The sequence below is a fragment of the Entelurus aequoreus genome, linkage group LG07 (assembly GCF_033978785.1).
Source record: "Entelurus aequoreus isolate RoL-2023_Sb linkage group LG07, RoL_Eaeq_v1.1, whole genome shotgun sequence".
NCBI classification, from domain to species: Eukaryota; Metazoa; Chordata; class Actinopteri; order Syngnathiformes; family Syngnathidae; genus Entelurus; species Entelurus aequoreus.
In genome coordinates, this window is record NC_084737.1 from 17165478 (window position 1) to 17185553 (window position 20076).

General features: G+C 40.3%; 1 protein-coding gene across 2 annotated transcripts in view; it reads right to left on the bottom strand.

The window, feature by feature from the left end:
- Positions 1 to 20076, bottom strand: part of nup210 (nucleoporin 210) — a 131079-nt gene that overhangs the window by 29239 nt on the left and 81764 nt on the right. For both annotated transcript variants that reach the window (XM_062052741.1, XM_062052742.1), the window contains exons 25-33: positions 18894 to 19073; positions 18750 to 18830; positions 18550 to 18681; positions 18323 to 18481; positions 12842 to 12933; positions 12573 to 12747; positions 7387 to 7562; positions 348 to 568; positions 128 to 264 (exon numbers count right to left, since the gene is read on the bottom strand). In XM_062052741.1, the coding sequence (XP_061908725.1) occupies positions 128 to 264; positions 348 to 568; positions 7387 to 7562; positions 12573 to 12747; positions 12842 to 12933; positions 18323 to 18481; positions 18550 to 18681; positions 18750 to 18830; positions 18894 to 19073 (1353 nt within the window). The remainder of the gene's footprint in view (positions 1 to 127; positions 265 to 347; positions 569 to 7386; positions 7563 to 12572; positions 12748 to 12841; positions 12934 to 18322; positions 18482 to 18549; positions 18682 to 18749; positions 18831 to 18893; positions 19074 to 20076) is intronic.

Below are 20076 nucleotides of genomic sequence, written 5' to 3' on the forward strand. Positions count from 1 at the left end.
GCGGGACTTGAGTTTGCATAATTAGACCAAAATCAGTTTTTGGCGGCTCATTCATCAAAAGTAAGGCTGCCGGGAGTAAAATAATGAAGCTCATTTGTCATCACGCAGCTAAGTGAGCAGTTAATACCTCGGTGTAGGTTTTTAGAACACCAGCTAACTCGTAGAACACCGTCGCCGTCCCAGAGTCTCTGGCTACAGCTGCACCAGTTTTGGGGTCCACCTGGAGCACGCCGTTGGCCGAGGAGCTCCAAGCACCGTGGCCTCCTGCAGAGAAGACGCCAGGTGGAAGTGTGCAGGAGCGTACGCAAACAAACATCGACGACGCCGCATCGTTCCGTAGTGCTCACCTTCCTGACTAACCAGCTGCGCGGCGAAGCAGACCACGTCGCCCACCACCAGCCTCTGGGCCTCCGTGGGATGGATGGCGTGCGCCACGGGAAGCGGGATGTAGTCTGCCACGGCTGTGTTTTCATCGTCGCACACCGCCAGCAGCGTCAAGCCCACGTTGACGGTCCGGACGGTCAAGGTGTGGTTAGCGGGCCCAGAGCCCACCTGCACAAGGTCATCCCTGGCAAGACAACAATTCACAGCTTGTGATTAGGGGTGTCCATACTTTGATACTTTTCAAAATAAAGGGAACAAATGTCATTATTGGCTTCATTTGAACAGAAGATCCTCTTACTTATATCTGTCAGTAGACTAGCTATCAAAGCGCTGAAAACTGTAGTGGTATACATAATTCACCCACGGAACTTTAGTTATTAGAGGGTTCCGGTCGGATGGTTTTTCACGGGACTCATTTTCGGCGTTGTTGTTGCTCCAAATCCGTGATCCACAATAGAAAAAGGAGAGAGTGTGGAATCCAATGAGCCAGCTTGTACATACGTTACAGTCAGAGTGAAAAAAGATGCGTCCTGCACTGCACTCTAGTCCTTCACTCTCACGTTCCTCATCCACGAATCTTTCATCCTGGCTCAAATTAATGGGGTAATCGTCGCTTTCTCGGTCCGAATCGCTCTCGCTGCTGGTGTAAACAATGGGGAAATGTGAGGAGCCGACCAAAAGTTGCGAACTTTATCGTTGATGTTCTCTACTAAATCCTTTCAGCAAAATGGCAATATCGCAAAATGATCAAGTATGACACATAGAATGGATCTGCTATCCCCGTTTGAATAAAAAAAATGTCATTTCAGTAGGCCTTAAAACTTTAATAGTATCCATTATTGCAACAAATGTTACAGTATATGTGACCTGTGCTGGCAAAATGAGTCGGAATACGCACAGGCTAATTTTGACCTACAGGCAAATAAGTGAAAAAAATGTATCTTGGTTGAAATTGAGATTTTCACAAAAATGAGTCCATAAAGCTACAATCTAGCGATCCCAATCATCGAAATAGCGAGAAAACATCTTAAATCACCTTTATTTGAAGGTTTTGTACGAGGTATGTCTTCAGAAATTAGTCCTTTGTGTTAAAATTCCTTGAGAAAATCAAGTGTTTTCAACGCTCACTTGCGGCAATAAGGGGGAATCCCGCTAGCCATATTTGGTATCATTGTGACGCCAAGTTTACGTACTTTCTAAAAATGAGCATGGAATTCCCGATGACGCCATTCTGAACCAATATAATTCGAGTTTTTAAACCTGTCCCAACGTAAACAAATCCGGCTTGTTGCTAAGGGTCGCTGTGAGGCGTACCCTCATTGGTTGAATCACCCCGCGCGGTGCATTGTGGTATCATGGCAGCGCCCTGATGAAAAACAACACACAGTAATTCGAGCGGAATATTTGGTGAAAAAAGGTGATTTTCGAACATTTAATTATTATTTTTGTGGATAAGTTAGACTGTTTTACATTCCGTAATGGATTTAGAAGGTGGAGAGGGTACACAGGCGGTTAAAAGTGCGCTAAATTCACTGCAGTCGGCGAATCTTCTTAGTGCTGCTGGTCAGGAATATTACGGACAGCTGACCAGCTGACAAACTGACCAGTGAACAAAAAAACTGTGACATGACAGTGTTGAAATTTTTGTACATAACCGCTTTCAATAGAGTTGAATATACATTTTTCCTTTAGACATGGGATTTGACTTTAATTGTACCAATTTTGGTGTTGCTACAAGGACTTTTAAGGTATGGATGCTATGGAGTTTTGTTTTGGAACATTCTGTTCTGGAACAGTAAACTTTAAGCTGGTTTTTCTCAAAACGGACCCTCAAACTTGGTCGACTTCAATCGGATGTAACTCTGTCATTTTCTGTCCGATTCCAACAAACCATATATCATTTTGAAGGTCTTTAGATGGAGAATGTGTAAATAACAATAACTCAGTTTTTAAAATTTCCTCATTGTGACTCATTTTGCCAGCACAGGTCACATATTATCATACTTTCGAAAAAAAAATTGTCTAAATAAAAATAAATACTTAAATATTTGCTGGACTTATGATTTTACAGCAAACTACCCATGAAATTAATAGAAATGACAATACATTTTACGGTGTTCTTTACAGCATATAACTGTAAACTAAAAAACATTTTTTTTAAATTGCGTTAAAATTCTGCTGCATGGTCAGGATTGTACCACCTCTGCCTCAATTTGAGCCAGGAAAAACCCTGTTATGTATACCACAAGGAAGTCTTTAACATGTAGACAAATAATCATGATATGACCCATTTAAATGTAGATTAGAATCTCCCCTTTGATCTTAAATCAGGAAACAATTAAGCGAAGAAGCTCAACGTCAAGCCTGAACAAATCAGTGGCAGCTGCAGTCACACATACAGAAGTGTTCTTAAGAAATCATTAGTAGGCAAAACTGATGTGAGCGGTATTAATAGGAAAGGAAAGTGTCGTGCCGGAGTTAATAGATATTCCTCAGATAGACGCGTCTTGCTCTCTGACGCCATCTAAAAGCTTCGGTTAGGACAAAGCACTCCCCAGTTGAGATCGCCGTCAAAACCAATTGCCTCTTTGGAGATTTCAAACAAGAATTGAATCACAGTCTATTGTTTTTGTCTCAAGAGAATTGTGATTTGGATTGGTTTTCCCTCAAAGTGACTGTCAGCACCGTGAGTGCACTGTAATAGCATCAATTGACGGTGAAGATGGACTACCCCAACATGAACATTCATTGAAGGCAGCAACTGAGCACATTGTGATGCCAGCTGGAGGACAAGGAACCGAGTCAATTACAAGTCATACTTGTACTGTGCAAAGGTATTCATGTACCATCTTCACAAAGCAGAGATAATTGTTATAACCTACAAGAGCACTTTTATGGCCCATCACAGTACTTGCACAGAATCTTAAATATTTACATTTTACCGCCTTGTGGGAATACCACATGACAATGAATACATTAGCGACCCAAAATACTTTTGACAAACCAGCAGACATCCTTAAACCATTTCCATGTACATTCCTAGTACATACATAAAATACATATTTTTCATTTCTATTTTTTCGTACATAATACATACAGTATATGTACATAGCAAATACATACAGTATATGTACATACATACAACGTATGTATATACATAATACATCCATATATCTATGTACACAGTACACAGTATAAATACACAATACATACATACACTATAAGTACATACATACAAGTACATCCATACAGTACGAGTATATGTACAGGCATACATACATACGTAGGTAGGTGCATACGTACGTACATACTACATACGTAGGTGCATACGTACGTACATACTACATACGTAGGTGCATACGTACGTACATACTACATACGTAGGTGCATACGTACGTACATACTACATACGTAGGTGCATACGTACGTACGTACTACATACGTAGGTGCATACGTACGTACGTACTACATACGTAGGTGCATACGTACTTACGTACTACATACGTAAGGTACATACGTACGTACGTACTACATACGTAGGTGCATACGTACGTACTTACATACTACATACGTAGGTGCATACGTACGTACGTACATACTACATACGTAGGTGCATACGTACGTACGTACTACATACGTAGGTGCATACGTACGTACGTACGTACTACATACGTAGGTGCATACGTACGTACGTACGTACTACATACGTAGGTGCATACGTACGTACGTACTACATACGTAGGTGCATACGTACGTACGTACTACATACGTAGGTGCATACGTACGTACGTACTACATACGTAGGTGCATACGTACGTACGTACTACATACGTAGGTACATACGTACGTACTACATACGTACGTACGTACTACATACGTAGGTGCATACGTACGTACGTACTACATACGTAGGTGCATACGTACGTACGTACTACATACGTAGGTGCATACGTACGTACGTACTACATACGTAGGTACATACGTACGTACGTACTACATACGTAGGTACATACGTACGTACATACTACATACGTAGGTACATACGTACGTACATACTACATACGTAGGTACATACGTACCTACATACTACATACGTAGGTACATATGTACATACATACTACATACGTAGGTGCATACGTACGTACGTACTACATACGTAGGTGCATACGTACGTACGTACTACATACGTAGGTGCATACGTACGTACGTACTACATACGTAGGTACATACTGTATGTACGTACATACTACATATGTAGGTACATATGTACATACATACTACATACGTATGTACGTACATATGTACATATATACGTACTACATACATATGTACATACATACTCCAAACGTACATACATATGTACATACATACTCCAAACGTACGTACATATGTACATACATACTCCAAACGTACGTACATATGTACATACATACTCCATACTTATCTATGTACATATGTACATACATACGTACTACATACATACATACTGTACATACATACGTACATACATACGTACTACATAAATACATACTGTACATACATACGTACATACATAATACATACATACGTACATATGTACATACATACTCCATACGTACATACATATTTACACACATACTACATAAGTACATTTTTTCCGTACTATAAGCGGCTACTTTTTTCCAACGCTTTGAAACCTGCGGCTTATACTTTATGGATTCTATGTCTATGATGATGACTTCTGTTTTGTTTGTTCAGCTGTTTTACTGCCATGTGAAAGGCACCTTTTGGAAACAACCAAGGTATGTAAATAAACATTTACAAAATTGTTCGAACTGGTAGCAGCTTATGGTCAGGAGCGGCTAATATATGTAAAAATATTAATTTCTTCTAAAATGTGGTGGGTGTGGCCTAAATACCGGTGCGCACTATAGACCCGGAAATGACGGTACATACTACAACACAGAGGCTAACTCATTGAAATTTTCATGTGGATTTATTCATGTTTTCTGTGTCTTTTGGCTTCACTGCAAGAAAACAACAGTGTTTGTTTGTGTGTTAAACAGTCTTGCTTTCATATATTGTTTTTATTGCTAATAGCTTTTGAATAAAATACTAGCACTGTAGTTTCATGCTGGAATTCATCTTGTACTAACTATGCGGTCCAGCAGACCAGAGACACATTCTCACAAGGACTCAAATAAATGTCAAAACATATTTGTGGAGAGTTATTGACAATACGAGTATTTTTTTATTATTGTTAATTGAATTAAATAAATAGAAAAGTGGGCTCCAGTGAAAAGAGAACATTTGTCATGCAGGCCTGAATCAGCGGTTATTAGGATTGAGTTCACTAATAAATGTGTTGTTTTTGCAAAACCTAAAACTAGTTAAGATGGCATGTTGTGTAATTCGTAAATAAAAACAAAAATACAATGATTTACAAATCCTTTTCAACTTATATTCAATTGTATGGACTGCAAAGACAAGATAATTAATGTTCCAACTGAGGAACTGAATTTTTTTTTGTAAATAATCATTAACTTAGAAATTAATGGCAGCAACACATTGCAAAAAGTTGGCACAGGGGCATTTTTACCACTGTGTTACATGGCCTTTCCTTTTAACAACACTCAGTAAACGTTTGGGAACTGAAGAGACCAATTTTTGAAGCTTTTCAGGTGGAATTCTTTCCCATTCTTGCTTGATGTACAGCTTAAATTGTTCAACAGTCCGGGGGTCGCCATTGTGGTATTTTAGGCTTCATATTGTGCCACACATTTTCAATGGGAGACAGGTCTGGACTACAGGCAGGCCAGTCTAGTACCCGCACTCTTTTACTATGAAGCCACGTTGATGTAACACGTGGCTTGACATTGTCTTGCTGAAATAAGCAGGAGCGTCCATTATAACGTTGCTTGGATGGCAACATATGTTGCTCCAAAACCTGTATGTACCTTTCAGCATTAATGGTGCCTTCACAGATGTGTAAGTTATCCATGCCATGGGCACTAATATACCCCCATACCATCACAGATGCTGGCTTTACAACTTTGCGCCTATAACAATCCGGATGGTTCTTGTCCTCTTTGGTCCGGAGGACACGACGTCCACAGTTTCCAAAAACAATTTGAAATGTGGACTCGTCAGACTACAGAACACTTTTACACTTTGCATCAGTCAGCAAAGCCGGCGGTGTTTCCGGGTGTTGTTGATAAACGGCTTTGACTTTGCATAGTAGAGTTTTAACTTGCACTTACAGATGTAGTGACCAACTGCAGTTACTGACAGTGGTTTTCTGAAGTGTTCCTGAGCACATGTGGTGATATCCTTTACACACTGATGTCGCTTTTTGATGCAGTACCGCCTGAGGGATCCAAGGTCCGTAATATCATCGCTTACGTGCAGTGATTTCTCCAGATTCTCTGAACCTTTTGATATTACAGACCGTAGATGGAGAAATCCCTATATTCCTTGCAATAGCTGTTTGAGAAATGTTCTTAAACTGTTGGACAATTTGCTCATGCATTTGTTCACAAAGTGGTGACCTTCGCCCCATCCTTGTTTGTGAATGACTGAGCATTTCATGAAAGCTGCTTCTACACCCAATCATGGCACCCACCTGTTCCCAATTAGCCTGTGGGATGTTCCAAATAAGTGTTTGATGAGCATTCCTCAACTTTCTCAGTCTTTTTTGCCACTTGTGCCAGCTTTTTTGAAACATGTTGCAGGCATCAAATTCCAAATGAGCTAATATTTGCAAAAAATAAAGTTTTCCAGTACAAATGTTAAGTATCTTGTCCTTGCAGTCTATTCAATTGAATATAGGTTGAAAAGGATTTGCAAATCATTGTATTCTGTTTTTATTTACCATATACACAACGTGCCAACTTCACTGGTTTTGGGGTTTGTAAATACTGGTACCATGTCTATATATTTTATCTGCAAAAAAGGCAGATACAGATTTTTGTGAAAGTGCCAAAATCAGCGGCGATAAGGGGTGGATTTCTCGTCATGACTGACCTGTTAGTGGAGAAGGTGAGATGGCTGTTGGAGCTGTGCAGCGCCTCTCCAGTGCTGCCGTGGAAATGAGCAGTGAAGGTGAGGACCATGCCCAAGGGGAGGGCTTTGAGGCTCTCCCTGGTCTGCGTGTGCAACACCGGACTGATGCTGAGGCGCACGTAGGACACAGGGACCACCTGGGGATCAGGATAAAAAAGGTAGTTTTGCACTCAAGGACAATGTCACCTTGACACTGAATTTGGGTTGAACAAATAAACACATTGTAGGGCACAAGTGTAATGAAACACAAATGTTTTTTTTAATACAAATTGCTGTAGACCTAATGCAATAACGTGCAGTGGAACCCCTCTATTTGCAAACTTTGTGATGGAGCCAAATGTGCCTGTGTGTGTGATCCATGTCTCTGTGTACCAACATTCATTCACTCATTTTGTGTCACGCCTGCAGGAAAAAATCAGGGCGCAGCACTTATGGGGAAGCCTGGTCTTCCACATCACGAGTCACTTCTCAGCGCTTCAGCCTGTGTGCCTTTTCTACACTTTTCACAAGTTGTACCCATTTTGCCAACTCAATATGAGTCCTAAATAAACAACAGACTGGGGGACATGCTGTGGAGTTAAAAAAAAGACACTATTTGCGAGGTGTACATAAATGGTGCTTCAGTATGGAAGCATCGATGAAGCAGGCTTTGCACAAAAGAAAGTTTTGTGACAAGACCAGACTTTTTCTGGTAAAAGGTGCCAAAGCAGACTTATTTCACAGCGTAGAGAAGAGCTACCTCTCGTTCAGCTGTTCTCCCTCTTTGTTTGCTCCTTTTTCATCAGCTCCTCCTTTGCCTATGTTAATGTAAGTGGATTTTTTATTTTTTTAAATGTTTTATTGTAGCAATATGGTTGTTAAATTTAAGTATTTTTACGATTTCTGATTGTTTGTGAGGGCACCAAATGAACTTCTTTGTGTATGCGTGTGTGTGTGGCAGATCCGCGCATATAGAGGGAAGTTCAGCTTGTTTTGTCTTGTTAACAGGCATGTGATTTGAACTTAATGAAAAAGACTGAAAATAAGCCAGAGGTGTGGGGGCCGCAGGTTTTTCAGCAATTGAACATACAAAAACCAGCACCACACACAAGTTTTAGTGTGTAAATAATCGAAAAATGATCAACAGAGTTGACATAAATACATAGCCCATTCATCCAAATGAATCACTACGTCTATTCAAGTCACTATGTTATTTAGTCACTACAGTAATTACAACTTGTGTTCACATCCACAGGAACCACATGGGTTAGCCTACTCTATACAGTATTTACAAACGTACTAGTGTTCACTTCACAGCCACAGATGGCTCATCTAGTTCAGTGTTTCCCACACATTCATTTATTTGTGGCGGCCCGCCACGAAATTATTACATCCGCCACAAATAAAAAAATTAAAAATATATATTTTTTTTTTGTCCTGTCCAGCTTCTCAGGCAAATCATATAGTTGATGTAGATGCCCATATAGGCTGTTCAGATTTACTTTACAAAAGAGAAGTGTAGGATACTTCTCTTGTTGCCTTATTTGTATCTGACCACTACTGTTTTCTGTTTATTTGTTACTGACTGTGGCAGGACACCTCTGCCTCTGTTTCACTTTATGTTGCTGGTAAATAATAAGGTTGCAGTAGTAGGCTAAAGTTAAATTATTTAGTATGCACTAATTAAAGGGGCAGAGCTTTAAGAGACATTTTAGCTTTTATATTTTATAAGATATATTTTTTGTAAGAACCACAATTAATAAATATATTTCAGTGAATAACTTATTGTTCAAATCTGTATATAAATATGTACATAAAGTGTTGTAATTATATTGTAAAATGGATGGATGGATGGATGGATGGATGGATGGATGGATGGATGGACGTTTAAAACAAAACAGTTACTATTAATTAGTAAATATACATTTTTTTAGCTTTTAGAGAAAATCATATCATTGTAGTCAATTATGCAAATTACTCGATGATGTCATGGTGACCACGCCCATAGCCACGCCCCCACCACCACAGGTATCTTGGCAGTTTATGGGAAACACTGTAGTTATTGACATTATTTACACATTACTTTGCTTCATTCACACATTGCTTTGGCATTTTTGCTTTGATGGCTCTGACACGAGCCTTCCTGGCAAATTTCCGAGCAGCTTGCATTTTCCTTTTAATTTATGCTTTAGTGGATTCCGCCTTGGATTTTATAGCCAATTTCCGTCTCCCTCTCCACTTCTAACTGCTTCAAATGCAAAAATCATAAAGATTTCAAAGAATGTTTATTTTATTAGCTAACTTCCTTTATCTGAATAGCCATTTGTGATTTATAGCATGAAATAACAAATATCTTGCGGTCACGTTGTTTATGTTTAAAAATTATTCAACTATTCAATGTCAAAATATAAAGAGTAGAATTAATGGACACAATTTCAGCTACTGTCTTGATGTAAAACACCAATGAAAATTAAAGTTAGCAATTAGACTGGACTTTCTTATAAACGTAAACCAACCAATCATCCTGGATGTTTCCCATATATTGTGTCCCGTTCCCGTGAAGTTGGCTCGCTTTGTAACTTTGATTTTAAAGTTAATACTTTTTACTGGAAAACCGTCGTTGAAAACCGTAGTTGTTGGCAAGTATGGCAAAAAGACGGATCAAGATTTTAACACACATTGTAGGTCGGAAAAAACAAAGAAAAACTGAAAATATTTATTTAATATTTTTACAGATAAAAAAGACGAATTTCCGACTATAGACGGAAAAATCACACAGAGGTGTAAGTTACCCATGCCTTGGGCACTAACACACCCCCATACCATCACAGATGCTGGCTTTTGTACTTTGCGCCTAGAACAATCCGGATGGTTCTTTTCCTTTTTGTTCCGGAAGACACAACGTCCACAGTTTCCAAAAACAATTTGAAATGTGGACTCGTCAGACCACAGAACACTTTTCCACTTTGTATCAGGCCACCTTAGATGAGCTCGGGCCCAGCGAAGCCGGCGGCGTTTCTGGGTGTTGTTGATAAATGGCTTTCGCTTTGCATAGTAGAGTTTTAACTTGCACTTACAGATGTAGCGGCAAACTGTAGTTACTGACAGTGGTTTTCTGAAGTGTTCCTGAGCCCATATCCTTTACACACTGATGTCGCATTTTGATGCAGTACCGCCTGAGGGATCGAAGGTCCGTAATATCATCGCTTACGTGCAGTGATTTCTCCAGATTCTCTGAATCTTTTGATGATATTACGGGACGTAGATGGTGCAAGCCCTAAATTCCTCGCAATAACTGGTTGAGAAATGTTGTTCTTAAACTGTTGGACAATTTGCTCATACATTTGTTCACTAACTGGTGACCCTCGCCCTATCGTTGTTTGTGAATGACTAAGCATTTCATGGAAGCTGCTTTTGTACCCAATCATGGCACCCAACTGTTCCCATTTAGCCTGTTCACCTGTGGGATGTTCCAAATAAGTGTTTGATGAGCAATTTTTAAGTTTCTCAGTCTTTTTTGCCACTTGTGCCAGCTTTTTTGAAACCTGTTGAAGGCGTCAAATTCCAAATGAGCAAAAAATAAAGTTTTCCAGTTCGAACTTTAAGTATCTTGTCTTTGCAGTGTATTCAATTTAAAGGCCTACTGAAACCCACTACTACCGACCACGCAGTCTGATAGTTTATATATCAATGATGAAATCTTAACATTGCAAAACATGCCAATACGGCCGGGTTAGATTAGTAAAGTGCAATTTTAAATTTCCCGCAAAATATCCTGCTGAAAACGCCTCGGTATGATGACGTTTGCGCGTGACATCACGGATTGTAGCGGACATTTTGGGACAGCATTGTGGCCAGCTATTAAGTCGTCTGTTTTGATCGCAAAATTCCACAGTATTCTGGACATCTGTGTTGGTGAATCTTTTTCAATTTGTTTAATGAACAATGGAGATAGCAAAGAAAAAGCTGTAGGTGGGAAGCGGTGTATTAGCTGCCGGCTGCAGCAACACAAACACGTAGCCGGTGTTTCATTGTTTACATTCCTGAACGATGACAGTCAAGCTTTACCATTGGCCTGTGGAGAACTGGTACAACAGAGACTCTTACCAGGAGGACTTTGAGCTGGATACGCATGCTTGTGGAGATGGGACAACAGAGACTCTTACCAGGAGGACTTTGAGTTGGCTATGCGCTACCGTGAGTACGCAGCTGCGGCTTCCAAACATTTGATCCCTTGCCCGTACGTGCGTGCCGCTATGTGCATGTCACGTACGTAACTTTGGGGAAATGTATGTGCTGTATGAACTTTGCGGAGGTGAACGGTACTTTGGGCTGTGGGATTGAGTGTGTTGTGCGGGTGTTTGAGTTGTATTGGCGGGTTATATGGACGGGAGGGGGGAGGTGTTTGTTATGCGGGATTAATTTGTGGCATATTAAATATAAGCCTGGTTGTGTTGTGGCTAATAGAGTATATATATATATATATATATATATATATGTCTTGTGTTTATTTACTGTTTTAGTCATTCCCAGCTGAATATCAGGTCCCACCCGCCTCTCACAGCATCTTCCCTATCTGAATCGCTTCCACTGCCCTCTAGTCCTTCACTCTCACTTTCCTCATCCACGAATCTTTCATCCTCGCTCAAATTAATGGGGAAATCGTCGCTTTCTCAGTCCGAACCGCTCTCGCTGCTTGTGGCCATGATTGTAAACAATGTGCAGATGTGAGGAGCTCCACAACCTGTGACGTCACGCTACTTCCGGTACAGGCAAGGCTTTTTTATTAGCGACCAAAAGTTGCGAACTTTATCGTCGATGTTCTCTACTAAATCCTTTCAGCAAAAATATGGCAATATCGCGAAATGATCAAGTATGACACATAGAATGGATCTGATATCCCCGTTTAAATAAGAAAATCTCATTTCAGTAGGCCTTTAATATAAATTGAAAAGGATTTGCAAATTATTGTATTCTGTTTTTATTTACCATTTACACTGGTTTTGGGTTTTGTAAATAAAAAGGAATAAATCAATTGAAAAAAAAGCCAAGGGAAGTTGTTAAATCCAGGTTCCACTCTACTGTTGTACAGTTTCCAACCTAATAAGCAGACTGACAGGGGGTTTTTGCATCAGCAACACGCCAGACAGGCTGCCTCCCAAACTGACCTTTACTGCAACGGTGAGAGTTTGATTGACACCAAAGGACTCTTGTGAGGTGACCAGCAGTGATGAGATGCCAGTGAGGGAGCCTGAGGAGAGGAGGCCCTTAGCGTCCACTTGTGCGCTAACCGGCTGCTCAGTGCAAGCCAGCATCCGGTACGAGACTGCACCCATGCCGTCCCTGATTCACGTCAAAGCAGGTGATTATTGCGGGGCTGGGTTAATCAGCGCACATTTCCAAAACTAACCTGGCAGGAAAGGCAAGTGGAACTCACCGGTTGGTTTGGAGTTTGAGGACCGAGTTGGGAGCCATCAGTATCTCTCCAGCCTCCACTTGGGGATTAAGCATGTGCAGCTTGTCATAGACCTTGATGAACAGAAACATAGTCGCAGCACTGTTATTAGCCAACCTACTCCTTTTCACGTCGCAGTCTGACACATGCATTCATCTTTAATTTGCAGTCCTAGCACTTCACAAAGCAACAAATTTAGATGTTCCAAAAAGCTCAAGCAGAAGGGGTTGGCGTACCTTTCCCATTTGAACGATACGGTACCAATTCCCAGGTACATGGGTATCGATACGGTGGCAATTTTGGTACATTTGTGTGTGTTCATGTGGTAATAAATGTACATTTGTTTAATTACAAAATCTTTTTTTTGGTCACATTTTACATTGATCTGTGCTGTCCAGTTACATTTTGTTTTAACACTTCTTGGTATCACTTGTAAAAATGTTGGCGTTAACGCACTTTTTGTATATTTTTATGCATGGAAATTAGAAAGGACGCGCATTTCCGGAAGGATCTTTTTGTTTCTTTTTTTTTTTTAAGACTTAGACTTAGACAAACTTTAATGATCCACAAGGGAAATTGTTCCACACAGTAGCTCAGTTACAATGATGGAAAGTGTAAGGATGGAAAGGACAATGCAGGTATAAATAGACTAAATATAGCAATATAAAATATAACAATTATATGTAATATTTACATAATAAATGTACAGTATATTATATATACTGATATATTATTCTATGTCTATATCATATATACCAGGGGTGTCCAAACTTTTTCCACAAAGGGCCGCACACTGACGAGTCAAAGCATGCGGGGGCCGTTTTATTTTATTTTGTAAAAAAACAAAAAAAACTATCTAAAACAGACATAAATTTACAGACAAAACAATGTGTCTGCTTCATATGAATTATTAGTATTAAAATTAGCTACCATATTTGCTTATTATCTCCCTCTCCCTCTCCATGCGAGACAGGCCCCTTCTTTGGCTATTTTTAAGACCCTTCTTAAAACCCATTTTTATTCACTGGCTTTCAACCCAGCATGAGACTTTAAACTGTTTTTAACTTTTTAACTGCTTTTTATCTAACAAATTGTTCTTAGGGTAATTTGTATTTGCTTTTTTAATGTGTATTTTACGTCTGTTTTAAATGTTATTTTTTAGTTTGTCCTTTGCCTCTATTTCTTTGTGGTGTACAGCCCTTTTTTCTTCAACTGTGGTTGTTTTTAAAGGGCTTTATAAATAAAGTTGGTATGGTATGGTATTATGCTTACATTTTTACTGTTGTTTTTTTGTCTTATTTTATTTCAACAATATGCCGTGGGCCAAAAAAACTTGAGTTGCGGGCCGCAAATGGCCCCCGAGCCACACTTTGGACACCACTGATATATACAATATATAACAATGACCATGTACAATATTACAGTATATGTGACAGCTGCAGCATAAAATAGAGAGTAAATCCAGCAGAAAATAGACATTAAAAACAAAGAGAAGTAGCTAACATAGAAGGTGTCAGGTAATAGACAGATATCATCTATTTGCTGTATGGCGAGTAATTATACAGCTAGATGGAGTGCGGAATGAAGGAGTTCTTGAATCGAACACTGTGGGAAGGAAGCTGAAGGCGCCTGTTGGAGTATGAACTCGGCTGTCCCTAGGGGGTGCTCCACTAACCACGTTAAACCCAGATTCCGAACTAACAAAGGTCTTAACTCATTCTCTTTCTATGCCACATCAATGTGGAATGGGCTCCCAACAGGTATAAAAGAAAGGGCATCTCTATCCTCCTTCAAAACCGCAATAAAAGTTCACCTCCAGGCAGCTACAACCCTAAACTAACACCCTCCCCGGATAGCTAATAATCAAATGTAAACAATCAAATGCAGATACTTTTTCTTTTTCTTATGCCTTCTGATCTCTCTCTCTCTCTATGTCCACTACTTGATTTGTCCATATCCTCCCCCCGCCCCCTCCACACCCCTGATTGTAAATAATGTAAATAATTAAATGTGATTATCTTGTGTGATGACTGTATTATGATGATAGTATATATGATAGTATATATCTGTATCATGAATCAATTTAAGTGGACCCCGACTTAAACAAGTTGAAAAACTTATTCGGGTGTTACCATTTAGTGGTCAATTGTACGGAATATGTACTTCACTGTGCAACCTACTAATAAAAGTCTCAATCAATCAATCAATCCTCAACTGTCTGGTGGAGTGGGTGGGCAGGATTGTCCATGATGGCCAGTAGTTTGTCCAGTGTCCTCCTATCCCTTACTGACACAAACGCCTCCAACTGCTCGCCAATAGTTTGGCCGGCTTTCCGGATCAGTTTGCCAATCCGGTTTGAGTCCCTTTTGCTGGTGCTGCTGCCCCTACAAACCACTGCAAAGTACAGGGCACTGGCCACAACAGACTGGTAAAATATCTCCAACAGCTTGCTGCACACATTAAAGGACCTAAGCTTCCTCAGGATTTTTTTTACCGATCCCGCCTTCTTCGGGTCAAAACTCAGGTTTGCTTGTTTTTTTTTTATTGATTGTTGTTTCCCCCGGTGTTTTGTTTTGTTTGTATTTGCCGGTGCTGTGCCAAAATGTGACTGCCTGCTAAAAATCTGTTTCCTTGGCGGGAGCGCGCACCGCTCGCTAAACCTGCATTGCTTGGCTTGGTCTGTCCACAGCGGATTACTAAGTGTGAGACAAAACACCTGATCTTCATGGTTATCGTAACGCTATGTGTTTGACATTATTTAAGCCTTTATCGTGTCCGGAAAATGACAGTTTTCCTTTTCTGTGGTATTAATGAAATTTAAAGGCCTACTGAAACCCACTACTACCGACCACGCAGTCTGATAGTTTATATATCAATGATGAAATCTTAACATTGCAACACATGCCAATACGGCCGGGTTAACTTATAAAGTGCAATTTTAAATTTCCCGGGGAACTTCCGGTTCAAAACGCCTTTGGAGGATGACGTATGCGCGTGACGTCGCGAGGTCCACGGAAGTGTTTGGACCCTTTTGGACACAATACACAGAGCTCTGTTTTCTTCGACAAAATTCCACAGTATTCTGGACATCTGTGTTGGTGAATCTTTTGCAATTTGTTTAATGAACAATGGAGGCTGCAAAGAAGAACGTTGTAGGTGGGATCGGTGTATGCGGCTGGCTGTAACAACACAACAAGGAGGACTTTGTTGGATAGCAGACGCGCTAGCGGCGAACTCACCTTGACTTCCTACGTCTCCGGGCCGCCGACCGCATCGTCGATCGCTGGAACGCAGGTGAGCACGGGTGTTGATGAGCAGAGGGCTGGCTGGCGTAGGTGGAGCGCTAATGTTTTTATCATAGCTCTGACGAGGTCCCGTTGTTAAGTTAGCGTCGTTAGCAACAGCATTGCTAGGCTTCGACAGGCGTCGAATACACATTAACCGTGTATTTACATGTCCAGTGTTTGGTTCGGTGTCTCCTGATAGTAGTATTGTTGATCTTCTGTCTATCCTTCCAGTCAGGGATTTATTTATTTTGTTTCTATCTGCATTTGAGACAGATGCTATCACGTTAGCTCATGCTAAAGAGCTTTGTCGATGTATTGTCGTGGAGATAAAAGTCACTGTTAATGTCCATTTCGCCTTCTCGACTCTCATTTTCAAGAGGATATAGTATCCGAGGTGGTTTAAAATACTAATTCGTGATCCACAATAGAAAAAGGAGAGAGTGTGGATTCCAATGAGCCAGCTTGTACCTAAGTTACGGTCAGAGCGAAAAAAGATATCTCTTGAACTGCATTCTAGTCCGTCACTCTAACGTTCCTCATCCACGAATCTTTCATCCTCGCTCAAAATAATGGGGTAATCGTCACTTTTTAGCTCCTAATATCTCTCGCTCCATTGTAAACAACAGGGAATTGTGAGCAGCACTACCGCTTGTGACGTCACGCTACTTCCGGTAGGGGCAAGGTTTTTTTTTATCAGCGAGCAAAAGTTGCGAACTTTATCGTCGATTTTCCCTACTAAATCCTTTCAGCAAAAATATGGCAATATTGCGAAATGATCAAGTATGACACATAGAATGGATCTGCTATTCCCGTTTGAATAAAAAAAAAATCATTTCAGTAGGCCTTTAAAGGGCTGTATAATATTGAGTACTTTATTGACACATATCATTTCCAGGTGTTTGCGGGCCAGATCTTGCCCCCTTGCCTTGAGTTTGACACTTGTGATGTAAAGCGTCTTTGAGTATTTAGAAAGACACTTTATAAATGTAATGTATTATTAGGGTTGGGTATCGAGTATCGATTGGAACCGGGACTAACTTTCCGATTCTCCCGGAATCGTTCAAAAGTTTAAATTTCGATTCCTAGTTTCGATACCCAGTCCGACGACTAGAAAAAAAGAATAAGTCCGCCGACCGGAAGAAGAAGCCGCTGAACACCAACGAAGAAGCGCCCAACGCAGGAAGTGTTAGCATAGCCGAGCCTATGTAGCCGAGCGAGTCAGTCAAGCATGGATAGCGGGCGTCGGCGGTCGAAAGTGTGGCTTTACTTTACTAAAAAAAATGAAATATCGGCTAAATGCAACACGTGCGACAGGACTGTTTCGTGCTTAGGAGGGTGCACGTCGAACATGATGAAGCACCTCCGAGTTCATGGAGTACAAATAAATGCGTGTCCCGTCTTCGACGCGCTGCGCCAACCGTCCTCCTCTGCCTCTTCCTCTTCCTCTGGTTCCGACGCCCAGCCTGGCACCTCGGTGACTGCACTGCAGTCCGAATCCGGTAAGTAAAACAATATATATACAATAAATAATGTGTTTTGCGCCAACGTTGAGGCAGCTAACAAATTAGCCCGCATATTTTTTCCTAGACAATTTACAACCTGCTAGCCAGGCTCCGCGATGTGCTCTTTCCTGCAGCATCATACACTTATGTGTAAAGGTGTTTTCATGAGGTTTCCTGCAGCATCATACACTTATGTGTAAAGGTGTTTTCATGAGGTTTCCTGCAGCATCATACACTTATGTGTAAATGTGTTTTCATGAGGTTTTCAAAAATAAAGCTCTCTTGAGGAAAGTGTACCCCCTGGGAAATGTATTCATAATTTATAATATTTATATTCAAGTTCATAGATTTTATATTCATATTCTAGTTGAAAACAGCCCTGTGAGGAATTTATAGTAAAGTTCATAAAAAGTTAATAGAATTAAAATTGATGGAGAATGTCAGACTATTTCATTCAGAAAGACTGTAGGTTAGCTAGCTCATTTAAAATATCCTAAACTTTTTTTTGACCCTGCCTCTTAAAAGAATCGGAATCGAGAATCGCCAGGAATCGGAATCGGAATCGTTCGAATTCAAACGATACCCAACCCTATGTATTATTATTATTATTATTATTATAGAAAACATTCTAGCACAGCACACAGGAAATTAGGTCACAAGTCTCAGAGCTGTACCTGGATTTGAATCTCATCTTGGAGCTCTCGGAGATTACCAGCAAATTGGCCGACGACAGGGTCTACAACTTTGAGGACCACCTTGAGCCCGGTCCGGCCTTTCGTCCGTCCAGTCACACTCATGCCGAAGTTGTTCTCGGGGCCCAGTTCCACATTAGCCTGAGGGTTTGGAACCACATGTTGGAAATCAATCTACTCCAAGGAGCCAAGACCTGTTCCAAACATACCTCAGAGTGTCTTGGCTGGACGTCCAGGATGTCCCTCTTGCTGGTGGACCAGTGGAAAGTGAGTCCAGGCAGAGCATTACCAAAAGTGAAGGGTGTTTGACTGTTGGTCAAACCCATGACATATACGGGCATCTACAGAAGTGTGAAGACAATGTCAACATTCAGCAGGAACAGGACATTTAATGTACACTAAGTTGCACCTGAGCTCCTGTCTTGATTCGTGTGATGGGTGCTCTGATTCGAATGGCAGTCAAATGCACAACCTCAACATCGACTTGGTCCTACACACATTTGACAAGTTAAAGAGACCGACTCAATCGCCCGCACCCCGTCATCAAATTCACCTTCGACACCACCACCAGCTTTCCGGTTTCAGCGTCGACGGCTTGAACCAGTCCTGTCACAGTGACGTTACCCAGGGTCACACCCCTGACGTGACCCACGCCGCTCACGCCGGCGACATCCTCGTTGGAGATGGAAAACAAAATATTGGACTGGGGCTGAGGGCCACCCTCTGATGTGATCTAGAGGCAAAGGAAAATGGATAAATGAGACTCCCACAGCACATTTGGAATGGAACAGCACTATTCAAGAACAGTTCTGGTAGTGAAGTGTACTGTGACACAAGGGCCAAGAAAAATAATGACACTTTTTCAAGCAGTACATCACTTGTGTTTACTAGTTAGAGATCAACAGATTATTGTCGTCAAGGTTGATATACCAATACATTACTAAATTCTTTATACATATACAGTACAGGCCAACAGTTTGTATACACCTTCTCATTCAATGTGTTTTCTTTATTTTCATGACTATTTACATTGTGGATTGTCACTGAAGGCATCAAAACTATGAATGAACACATGTGGAGGTGAAATAACTGACTTTTTTTAAATATTCTAGTTTCTTCAAAATAGCCACCCTTTGCTCTGGTTACTGTTTTGCACACTCTTGGCATTCTCTCGATGAGCTTCAAGAGGAAATGGATTTCACTTCCCAGGTGTCATAGCTTTGATGCCTTCAGTGACAATCAACAATGTAAATAGTCATGAAAATAAAGAAAATGCATTGAAATGAGAAGGTCTGTCCAAACTTTTGGCCTGTACTATATATTTATACACTACTTCTTTACTTTAATATATTACGGATCACCATTTGGGAATATATATATATGTATATATATATATATATATATATATATATATATATATATATATATATATATATATATATATATATATATATATATATATATATATATATACACTACCATTCAAAAGTTTGGGGTCACATTGAAATTTCCTTATTTTTGAAGGAAAAGCACTGTACTTTTCAATGAAGATAACTTTAAACTAGTCTTAACTTTAAAGAAATACACTCTATACATTGCTAATGTGGTAAATTACTATTCTAGCTGCAAATGTCTGGTTTTTGGTGCAATATCTACATAGGTGTATAGAGGCCCATTTCCAGCAACTATCACTCCAGTGTTCTAATGGTACAATGTGTTTGCTCATTGGCTCAGAA